Source organism: Scyliorhinus canicula, chromosome 11 (assembly GCF_902713615.1).
Source record: "Scyliorhinus canicula chromosome 11, sScyCan1.1, whole genome shotgun sequence".
NCBI classification, from domain to species: Eukaryota; Metazoa; Chordata; class Chondrichthyes; order Carcharhiniformes; family Scyliorhinidae; genus Scyliorhinus; species Scyliorhinus canicula.
In genome coordinates this window covers 36,680,475-36,692,917 of record NC_052156.1, presented here as the reverse complement: position 1 = coordinate 36,692,917, position 12,443 = coordinate 36,680,475, and the positions used below count along the sequence as shown (strand labels likewise).

The following is a 12,443-nucleotide window of genomic DNA, read 5'->3' as shown; positions in this document are numbered from 1 at the left end:
GGGACTGCACAGGTTTTCTTTTATTGTTCTTGTTAAATAGTATATATAGATGTAATTTAGATTTTAGATACATTTTCTGAGCTTTTGATTTGGTGGTGGTGATAATATATTTAAATTTAGTGTGTCTCGGGTGCTAATCTCCCTGATCCTGAAGCGTGATAAGGACCCCCTGCAGTGCGGATCATACAGGCCGATTTCACTGCTGAATGTAGACGCCAAGTTGCTGGCGAAGATCTTGGCCACTAGAATAGAGGACTGGGTGCTGGGGGTGGTACATGAAGATCAGACGGGTTTTGTGAAGGGGAGGCAGCTGAACACTAACGTGCGAAGGCTGCTAAATGTGATAATGATGCCGGCAGCAGAAGGAGGCGGAGATTGTGGTGGCATTGGACGCGGAGAAGGCCTTTGACAGGGTTGAGTGGGGGTACTTGTGGGAGGTGTTGGAGAGGTTCGGGTTTGGGGTGGGGTTTATTAAATCGGTGAGGTTGCTGTACGAGGCCCCGATGGCGAGTGTAGCGACAAATGGGAGGAGGTCCGAGTACTTCAGGCTCCACCGTGGAACGAGGCAGGGGTGCCCCCTGTCCCCCTTGCTTTTTAACATAGAACATTACAGCGCAGTACGGGCCCTTCGGCCCTTGATGTTGCGCCGACCTGTGAAACCATCTGAAGTCTATCTGACCTACACTATTCCATTTTCATCCATATGTCTATCCAGTGACCACTTAAATGCCCTTAAATTTGGCGAGTCTACTGCTGTTGCAGGCAGGGCGTTCCATACCCCTACTACTCTCTGAGTAAAGAAACTGCCTCTGACACCTGGATGCCGAGATCTCTCTGTTCATCTACACTACCAAGAATCTTGCCATTAGCCCAGTACTCTGCATTCCTGTTACTCCTTACAAAGTGAACCACCTCACACTTTTCTGAATTAAACTCCATCTGCCACCTCTCAGCCCAGCTCTGCAGCTTATCTATGTACCTCTGTAACCTATAACATCCTTCAGCACTATCCACAACTCCACCGACCTTCGTGTCATCTGCAAATTTACTAACCCATCCTTCTACACCCTCTTCCAGGTCGCCTCTTGCCATGGCTCTCAGGGAGTTGAGGAGATGGAGGGGTTTGGTGCGAGGTGGGGAGGAGCACCGAGTGTCGCTGTATGCGGACGACTTGCTGTTGTATGTAGCAGACCCGGTGGGGGGAATGACGGAGGTGATGGAGATTCTTGCTGAGTTCGGGAGTTTCTCGGGATATAAATTGAACCTGGGCAAGAGTGAGCTGTTTGTCGTACACCCGGGAGATCAGGAGGAGGGAATTGGTAGGCTCCCGCTAAAGAGGGCAGTGAGGAGTTTTAGGTACCTGGGGGTTCAGGTGGCTAGGAGCTGGGGGACTCTGCACAAGCTCAATTTTACTAGGTTGGTGGAGCAGATGGAGGAGGAATTTAAAAGGTGGGACATGCTGCCGTTGTCGTTGGTGGGTAGAGTACAGTCCATTAAAATGACGGTGCTCCCGAGGTTTTTATTTTTGTTTCAGTGCCTCCCCATTTTCGTTCCGAGGGCCTTTTTTAGGAGGGTGAACAGCAGCATTCTGGGATTTGTTTGGGCGCACGGGACTCCGAGGGTAAGGAGGGTCTTTTTGGAGCGGGGCAGGGATAGAGGGGGGCTGGCGCTGCCCAACCTCTCTGGGTACTATTGGGCGGCTAACGTCTTGATGGTACGTAAGTGGGTAATGGATGGGGAGGGGGCAGCATGGAAACGGATGGAGATGGCGTCCTGTGGAGGCACGAGCCTGAAGGCACTGGTAACGGCGCCGCTGCCGCTCCCTTCAACGAGGTACACTACGAGCCCGGTGGTGGCGGCTACCCTCAAACTTTGGGGGCAGTGGAGGCGACACAGGGGGGAACTGGGGGGCTCGGTGGAGGCCTCGCTGCGGAGGAACCATTGGTTTGTCCCAGGGAACATGGATGGCGGGTTCCTGGGGTGGCACAGGGCGGGCATTAGGAAGTTGGGAGACCTGTTTATTGACGGGAGGTACGCGAGCCTTGGTGAACTGGAGGTGAAGTTTGAGCTCCCCCCGGGGAATATGTTCAGGTACCTTCAGGTCAAGGCGTTTGCTAGGTGACAGGTGGAGGGGTTCCCTTTGCTGCCCCCGCGGGGGATAAGGGATAGGGTGTTTTCGGGGGTGTGGGTCGGGAATGGGAAGGTGTCTGAAATCTACCAGATAATGAAGGAGGTGGGGCAGGCGTCGGTAGAGGAGCTGAAGGCTAAGTGGGAGGTGGAGCTGGGGGAGCAGATTGAGGAGGGGACATGGGCGGATGCCCTGTAGAGGGTGAACTCCTCCTCTTCATGTGCGAGGCTTAGTCTCATCCAGTTCAAGGTGCTGCACCGGTCCCACATGTCCGGATCTAGGATGAGTAGGTTCTTTGGGGGCGAAGACAGGTGCGTCAGGTGTTCGGGGAGTCCAGCGAACCATGCCCATATGTTCTGGGCATGCCCGGCACAGGAGGAGTTCTGGAAGGGGGTGGCGAGGACGGTGTTGAGGGTGGTGGGATCCAGGGTCAAGCCAGGCTGGGGACTCGTGATATTTGGGGTTGGGGTGGAGCCGGGAGTGCAGGAGGCGAAAGAGGCCGATGTCTTGGCCTTTACGTCCCTAATAGCCCGGCCGAGGATCTTGCTGCAGTGGAAAGATGCGAGACCTCCGAGTGTGGAGACCTGGATTAATGACATGGCGGGATTCATTAAGTTGGAAAGGGTCAAGTTCGCCCTGAGGGGGTCGGTACAAGGGTTCTTTAGGAGGTGGCAGCCTTTCCTCGACTTTCTGGCTCAACGATAAGGTACTAGGTCAGCAGCAGCAGCAACCTGGGGGGGAGGGGGGGAAAGGGGGGAGGGTGGTTTTAGGGGGCTAGTGTTTAAGTTAATTTGCTTATTGTTAATTTATTTTGTTGTTTATTGGGGTTGGGGGGGGTGGGGGAGTTTCTTATATGCGTTGTTACGGGTGACAGGGGGTGTTTATTATTATTATTGTTATTCTTATTGTTTTGTTGATATATAGTTTTCAAAAAATTCCAATAAAAATTATTTTTAAAAACAAAAAATATTTAAATTTAGTGAAATGAGGGCATTATGGTGTATGGGCTAAAGGAATGCATAGTGTAGTAGTAATAAGAACAGTAGGTAAGGATTGTGGAGATTTTGGCGTATTCCAGCTGCTTTTCATCCTCCTCCTCATCCTACACTTCATATGATGGTACGGGCTTGCTCTTTATAAAGTTATGCAGACAACGATAGATACATGGTGAGGGCTCTTTTTGAATGGTCCAGACAGTGGAAGCACTATTTGAGTACACCAACTGCCTGTTCAATAATGTTTTTGACAGTGGTTTTCATACCTGCAAAACAGGCATTGTCCAATCGAATTTCTAAACCTTTGTTTCCTGTGCATAAAATATATGAACAGGGATAACTTGTACTGCACAGATGGCTGCTTAAACAATTAAAATTGGAATTAAAAGAACATTTAAATTGTGCAATGATGCACTGTTAGAATTGTTTCAATTTGCTTCTAAGGGACAACTGAAATATGATAGTTAACTCATCCATAAAATAGTCTATATATGTTAATATTTGAGAAGGATGCTTTCTACACTAAACACACATATTTTTTCCATGTATATGAAACAATTTATTTAGGTTTTGGTGGCTATGCAGGTGTCCAACATATTTATAAATCTCAAAACTAATCCTTCTTGTGAAGAAACAAATGCAAAATGTATTATTTTTAACAATCCTGCCTTGATCCTTTAATTGAGCTCAAAAAGGCATGAATGCAATTTAGAAATTACAGCCCAGATTCATCTGCATATGGTGCATCAGTAATTTCATTCTGACTAATTTGATATGATTATTATGTGCAACTGGCAAAGTCATGTGTTCTTCTAAGCACAAAAAATGACAAATCAATGTCATGCTACTTGTCATTCGCTCCTCGCTTGAATTAGCGCATGTACCCAGTGTGCATTAAAAAATGCATTTACTGATCTCCTTATAATCTCCCAAGTTGGACAGCATTCATGCCATGCTTAATATGTATATAACCACTCAAGAGAAAGGCTCAATTATTAATTTTTAACTAGCTGACCTGGGCTCTGCATTTTACAGCTGCCCTGAAACACAGGCTGAAATTGATTGTAGCAAAAGAGCTTTCAGCTTTTAGTTATACAGTCAAGCATGTTATTTTATTAAATGTAAGATGCGTATATGTGTGTCTGAAATGGCATATGCGTACTTTGTAATAGAGTCATTATCTTTCTGCGTATATCTGTCTATATTTTATGTCTTTGTATCTACACCGATATATTTTGTGTCAATGTGAACATTTGTTTTATTTTAGATCTTTGTATGTATGTTTCACACCTGCTATGCATGTATGCAATTCAACGCCTGTACAGTTTACTGTGTTTGTAACTACAGTTTACTATGCATTGATATGTCTATGAGTCTGACTTATAAAAGAATTTATGTATATTCCTGCCCTTGTCACTTTCAGTTCAGTATATCAGTGTACATATCAGTGTGCATCAGTGTTAACGTAGCTTTACTCACCATAATGATCCACAGCATGTTGCATTGTCACCACCTCCACCTCCAGCATTGTCTGCGTTATCAGATTCCGTTTCACCAATAGGCATATTTGCTATTGTTTGACGTCAAAATATAAATAAATTGATAATTTACTTACTTTTCCATCTGTCACATTTTTCTGAAATATAGATTTTCTTGAAGATGTACATTAAAGACAAAAATCAAAACAATGCTGACCATGATTACTTAACAAATGTGAAGATTCTCAATGGAGAACATAACCCCTCACGATGAAACAAATGGTAAAATAATCTTACAAAATAAATGTAACATTATAGCTGAAGTAGCAGTTGTAATAACATGCCAGAATTCCCTTGGAGTAACATGGGTGTAAGACTATCGGTAGTTATTTTTAATCCCTTGTACATTTAGGGGACGATTTCAGCACACATTCGTCGTCAGAGAGAATGGCGACACAGGTGAAAAATCCAGAGATTTTCCCTACCCCTCAGCGGCAATGTCACGAGATTCACGCCCACAAAGGGTGGGAACTTCATTAAAATGTATTACAATAATTTTTTGTATTATTAACGGGCCCCCCACCACATGGTCCCCATCAATAAATATTCATACCTCACCAATGTGACGTCACGTCAGCTACCATTTTAAAAATGGGATTTAGTCGAGGGGACCCCTCTGGGGGGCGTAAAGGTAAGTATAGCCCCTGGGGGAGAAAGACATGCTGTGCAGTGTCCTGGCACTGCCCCTAGAATAGGTTGGCATGGCCAGGTGGGCAATGCCACTGTGTGCCGGGGGCAGACCCTCGTGGGCGCCTCCTTGGGGCCGGGGGTGTTTCCATTTATGTGTTGGGGAGAGGATGGAAGACCAGGCAGTGAGGAGGGAACTTGCAGGCACAGGCGGGGGGGGTCATAGAAGGGGTGAAAGCCGGCGATACTTCCTTGGTGGTACAGTCTGAGTCTGACACTTTAAAAAAATATGATTAAATCCCACCCACAATTCTAGGGTAATTCAAGAAAATATAATTTCCAGCTATGTGCTTATGTGCTCAAAACGTGTTATTTGAATTAACTGTAGAATATTAACTGAATTAACTATAGAATGTTTACAGACTTATTGAAGATTCTACAGTATTCACCTAAAGTTTACAAGAGATACATTTGGTAATCCTGCATTCCCAGTGGAAAGCAATATTCAAAGCGAGTTGGAAGCCGAGCTTGAACAGCAATATTTTAACACATATTTCCATCGATCACGCATAGCTCCCAGCTGGAAGCATTCAACTGTCGAATTTACATTTCAAGAACACCTTTCTAAATTTTTTAAATAATGAATGTAAAATCACATCGTTTCCGTTGCCTATGTTTCTGAATTGTGTTTCTGGCACAAACCTCTTGAATCTTCCTTTAAAGTAGAAGAAAGAAAATGCAAATGAATAATTAACGTCAGATGAGATGTATTTTCTTCATTTAATAAACTGATCATTTAATAAACCTTGTGATAAGGTCACAAATGTTGAGTTTAAGTTCTGCTCATCTTGTAACAATATATAAATGTAAGTTGTTGGGAATGAGAAATCATTTCGTTGGGCATCAGTTAAGCATTCATACCTTCTATCCATCTCCTGGGTAGAATGTGCTCTTTCTTTCAGAAAGGAGATGGATGTTGAGCAAGGAATGACTGAGTGAACAGGAATTAGCAAAGGCTATGGGTTCTAAGAACACTCAAGAAGCTCGACACTGTTCAAGGACAAAAAAGTCCAATGGATTAGCACCCCATTCACTCGCCCCACCATTGGTGCACTATGATGCCCAGCAGCAATTTGCCAAGGTTTCTTCCATAAGTCTAGATCACTTAATAGGATAAGGGCAGGAGGTGCATAGAAACACCACCACTTTCAGGTTACTCCCTCCAAGTCATACACCATCCATTTTAAAACAAATTACTATTCCTTTATCATCATTGGGTCAAAACTGTAAAATTACATGCCTAACATTACTATGGGAGCAGCTACACCACATAGAGTACAGAAGTTCAAGTTAGTGGCTCAACAATGTCATCTAAAGACAATTAAGGATGGGCAATAAGTATTGACGTTCTCAACGATGCCAATAAATGCTTGTAAAATTTTAAATAAATGAACCGTGAAAACCCAAGTTGTTAGAGCCAGAGTTGGTAATTGTAATGGATGATTGTTTCTGACCCAGTCAAGGAAGCTATAAGACACAATGGCCACCTTAATGTGATGTTTGTAAGTGACCCAGAAAAGGTAAGAAAGTTGAATGTGTAGTAACTTCTCTCCACCTCGTGGGTGGAATGTGCTCAATTTTTCAGAAAGGAGATGGATGTTGAGCAAGAAATGGCTGAATGAATGGGAAACAGCAAAGGCTATGACCTCCAAGAATACTCAAGAAGCTCAACACCCAAAGCAATGACCATGGAACAATAAAGTTCAACATGATATGGAAGTCAAAAATTCCTCGGGCACGATTCTCTAGAGTGACCACTTTCTTGGGAGGCCGCTGAATGACGGGAGGCCGTTGGATAAGGGGTGGCTCTCATTTATTATATGGAAATAGGGCTTAAGTGGTGATAATTGGATTTTCGCCCACGACAGGGAGATCCCAATTTTGCCCGCGGGAACAGACCGGTTGCATCGCAAACTGTTTGGTGCCTTGCATGGTTCTTGTTTTCGGCCTCTCTCGCTATTCACCAGCCTAGTTTTATTTGAACAAGGGAATAACGAGGTCAGAGAATCAAGCCCCTAATGTGAAATTCAGGGCACGATTCAACCAAAGATTTTATAAGGGTGCGATTCTTTCAAAAGGGAACAGAGTTCCATAGCGAGCCCATTTAGCCGAGAGTTTCCCGGTGCTCGCAGTGCTGAGAAACACATGGCTATTCAACGTGACATTGCATTGTATAGGGGCCTGATCGGGAACATAGCCTTGTTTTGTACAATAGGGAGCTCCACTTGCCGGAACTCCCCAGTATAGCGAGAGATTAGGATGCCCCGAAGCAATCCCCAACCTCCTCCCCAGCCCGAGCGCATTATTGGAGGGTCTATGGACGCCCCCCCACCCCTGCATCCCATCCATCACCCATGCAGGAAAACCTGGCACCTTGGCAGTCCATGTTTGTGTCTTTCACGTCATCAGGCTGGGTGCCGCCCTGCACACATGCGCAGTTTATTTCTTTTACGTCTTTAGTCCAGGAACTGGCCCTGTGCACGTGCACAGAAGAAAAAGACGAAAAGTGAATCAGCGCCAAACTGCAGGTCAAGTGAGCTGAAGAGAGGGATTTTCACAGTAACTTAATTGCAGTGTAATGTAAGCCTACTTGTGACACTAATACAGATTATTATTATCAGGTGTCATCCCGCGGAGCAGAACATGGAGAGGGCGTCAGGGAGAAGGTCCCAAACCAAGAAAAATGTCCCAAACCAAAGAGTGGGACAGGAAGAGATCCCAAGAGAAAGCCCCAGACAAGGACAAAGGACAAGGACCAGAAATCAATCCCAATCAGTCAAAAAAAAACAATAGAAGCAGATAAAAATGTCACAGCAAAATACTGCGGATGCTGGAATCTGAAACAAAAACAGAAAATACTGTACAATCACAGCAGGTCTGGCAGCATCTATGGAAGGAGAAGGGAGCTAGTGTTTCGAATCTGGATGACTCTTGGTCAAAGCCCAGATAAAAAGGCTCTCAGTTAAAGAGAAAGCTGCGGGAAGTACACTTGAAGCAAAGCAGGCTTAAGAGAAGCCCTGACTATCCAAGAGGGCAGCCGAAGGTTGGTGACTCTGTGCTGCAGGATGTAATGGTAAAGAACCCTTTTGGGGTATGGCGACATTGAAGGTGAGATTGAAACCCTGGAGGTGGATTCTTGTTGAAGTCATCCAAGTAGGAGCAATATTTGGAGAGAATTACAAGGCAAGTTCTTCGAACATGTGGATTGGAAATCCTTGTGAGAAAAACATAGTTTTGATAAGACCAATTTGCTCACAGTGTGACAAGTGCCTGGATGGGTTGTTGGGAAGTCCATGGAATCTGCTTTGGTTGCATCTATAATTTACTTTGGAGTGTGGTGTGTCTGACCACAGTTGTTCAGTTGGTTCACATGTACTGCCTATTTACCCTGAATATTAGACTATAAGACAGATATGGTAAATTGTTTTATCTATCCAAATGTGTTTGTATCTGTAAAGAGATAGTTAGGGTGAAGGGATAGCGAATATTTGAATCACTTTATTGTGTTTGCACTTAGATCTTTCCAAACGTTTTGTCTGATGTAATATAGTTCATTTTTCCAGTTAAATTATTACTTTTTTCTTTGTGTTAAAAGTTCATCACCAGATTCCTGTGAATGTATTCAGTAAATTACATCCCCGGTTTCTAAATTAAAATCAAAGTTAGAGTCCATCAAGCCAGATATCACTCTGGGATCTGACTTGTCCAGTATTATCAGCTGGACTTGCAACAGTCTCATCTGTAAGACAGCGGTAAGGATTCTCCGTTACCCGACGTCGAAATTGGGAACGGTGATTGGGTGAAGAATAGCTCCGACACTGATAATCGCGGCAGGTGCCGGTTTGGCGGCAAATCGCAATGCTCCTCCCCGTTCAAATTGGCGTCACTGCGATGCGCGATGCACATTGTTGTGACTGCGTTCGCATCTCATTATCTTAATAAATTTTTAATAGCAAGCATTTTAACTCATTCCATATGCTGCATGCAACAGGTTAAGGATGCCATGTCTCCAATGGGCTGAGTTCCTGATAGCGTGGGCCACGTGTGGTCTCAACAGTTGTGAGCTTGCCGTGTTGGCCACGGAGTGAGAGGGCGTATGGACAGTGACCGCCATACCTCGCCGACTGTCGTTCCACTGGCCGGGGGACTTCTGCCAGGGCTGGGGGCAGTAGTGGGGGCTGTCTGGGAGGTTTGCTGTGGGGTTGGGGTGGACGGGTACATGATCCAGCACAACTGGTGCCATCTTTACGGGCGTGACCAGTGCGTGTGTGGGGGGTTGTAAGTGTACGCGGCTGCAGCTCGACAGTCCTGCACGTGTCCAGCACGGACCCGGCGATTCTCCCACTATTTGTCTTGTGTTCCGCAGGTGATTCCCGTGACCCCGTGCTAGCCCCTCACCGGTAGAGGAATTGATGCAGGTGTGGCGCCGATTTTTCCATCGTGGAACTCCATGGATCCTCCGTTGGCATCAGCACTTAGCCACAGGAACGTAGAATCCAGCCCAGCATGCCCAACAGTGCAGCACTCCCGTAGTTATGCAGTGGAGTGTCAGCCTTGATTTTTGTGCTCAAATCCAAGGGTGGGACTTAAACCCACAATCTTGTGACTCAGAGGAAAGAGTGTTATCAACTTAGCCATCCTCCTCAAAGAAAAGTGGTTCAGCGGAAACAATACAAGAAATTGAAGGACCATAAAAATACTTAACAGTAAATGTTATGTTTGTGCAACATCAAGAACACAGTCATAATATGATTTGAATATGCAGATAAAAATTTTAAATGTTCTGCATGACTTAATTCCTCCAAGAATTCACAAGGAAGTCATGAGCAAAATATTATTTCCAAGCAAGGACATCCCATGTGATGCATATGTAAAGTGCTAGACTAGCCATTTAGGCTTAAAATAAATACTTCCCTAGGATTAGATGGTATTTATTCCAAAGTGCTTTAATAAACTAGGAAAGAAATAATGGTTGTGGGCAAAAGGCCTGTATTATAAGCCTGGACCAAAGAGAAGGAATGAAGTTAACAATGAGAGGTAGGCTAATCTGCTGTGGAAGGAGAAGGTTGCTCTATGAGACATCAGGAAATGTCTGCAGCAATTACATGCCAGTGTCATTGTGGCTTTGTGGATTGCCCTATAGATTGCTGGAAGCAAGTTCATACCAGTGGTGGAAAAGTGCCCATTACTGGTACAAACCCGCCAGCTGCCATCTCACAGATTTAATGATAACAGTTATGAAATCTATAAGGGGTGTGAAATGTTCAATATATGATGTTGAGATCGCACTCACATTGTGCTGTTGGTGGTTCTCTTTAAGATCAATTTCATACCTCTTTCCAAATAGAAATTCATCAGCAATGCAACTTATGCCCAAACAGGGAGGTCTGATGCCAGCCTGAAGTTGAGCCTAAGGTTTTATCAATATTAATTTGTTGAACTATCACTACTTGTCATGCCTTCATATGTAGTTCATCCATTTTTACTGCTTGCCTCACATTACAACTCACTCGCAGCTATCACCTCTAGTGTTTGCTGATCCATGCCTGCCAGCAGCTCGATGTTTCTACTAATTTCATATTTTGATCTTCATGTTTAAATCCTTTCATGGTCTAACTCTTCCCTTTCCCTGCAGCACTACAACCTCCTCCAGCACTACAACCACACCTGAACTTTTTCTCAGAATTTGGGATTTAGTGCATTCCTGTGCCCAGGGTCCAGCTACCAAAAACCTTTCCATCACTTCACCTCCCTCACTTCACTCTTCCAAGGGGCTGATTTAGCTCATTGGGTTAAATCGCTGGCTTTTAAAGCAGACCAAGCAGGCCAGCAGCACGGTTCGATTCCCATATCAGCCTCCCTGGACAGGCGCCAGAATGTGGCGACTAGGGGCTTTTCATAGTAACTTCATTGAAGCATACTTGTGACAATAAGCGATTTTCATTTCAATCCACCTCTTTGACAAAGTATAACATTAGTCTTCTTAATGTTGGTTTTTTTGACTGGATGTCCATTTGGCCGGACATGGTGGACCGGCATGGTTGCACAGTGGTTAGCACTACTGTCTCACAGCGCCAGGGACCCGGGTTTGATTCCAACCTTAATTTGACTGTCTGACTGTCTTTTGCCTTAGTTGACTGTGTGGAGTTTGTGCATCAGTTTCTTCCGGGTTCTGCAGTTTCCTCCCACGAGCCAAAGATGTGCAGGTTAGATGGATTGGCCGTGATAAATTTCTCCCTATTCTCCAATGGTTAGGATGGGTTACAGGGATTGGGCATAGGTAGGGTGCTCTTTGGGACAATTGGTGCAGACTCAATGGGCCGATTGGCCTCGTTCTGCACTGTAGCGATTCTATGATTTACTTCGGATTTCGGATTTTGCCCTTGCAAAGCACCTTGAAATTTTTTTCTACATTAAAAGCACTACATAAGCACGGGTGGCATGGTGGCACAGTGGTTAGCTCTGCTGCCTCACAACGTCGAGGACCCGGTCCGATCCCGGACCAGAGTCACTGTCAGTGTGGAATTTGCACATTCTCCCCGTGTCTGCTTTGGTCTCACCCCACACCCCCAAAGATGTTCAGGGTAGGTGGATTGGCCATGCTAAATTGCCCCCTAATTGGAAAATTTAAAAAATATATACATAAACACGAGTTGTTATTCTCATTGTCATCATCAACCTTTAGCATGCTAATGAGCAAGTTTGTAGAGAAAATATATATTTGTGGGTATCTTTTAATGAGAGAGATCATAAACTATACCAACATATAAGTATTTTCTTGACCTCTGATTTCATGCATAGCTACATTAATAACCAAAGGCTATGTCCGATTTGTAAGTCCTTTCATTTTCCCTATATAAACTTAATGAAATCTACATAACTAAATAATTGTAGTGAAATTATTTTACTACAAATGAGGATCTATTTGATTAATTCATAGATTTCAAAACACACAGGAGAATTTTCATCTCTTATAAGCAGTGTTTGCAAATCCATATATGCATAAAGTTGCTATTTTTCCCCATGCACAGCACAGTTTGTGATACAAATATAGAATTCAACATAAATAATGGGTGTATTAAACATAAGGACCCT

General features: G+C 44.4%; 1 protein-coding gene across 1 annotated transcript in view; it reads right to left on the bottom strand.

The window, feature by feature from the left end:
- Positions 1–12,443, bottom strand: part of LOC119973643 (voltage-dependent L-type calcium channel subunit alpha-1D-like) — an 863,992-nt gene that overhangs the window by 363,999 nt on the left and 487,550 nt on the right. Inside the window, exon 11 of the mRNA XM_038812023.1 lies at positions 4,603–4,693. Coding sequence (XP_038667951.1) covers positions 4,603–4,693 — 91 coding nt within the window. The remainder of the gene's footprint in view (positions 1–4,602; positions 4,694–12,443) is intronic.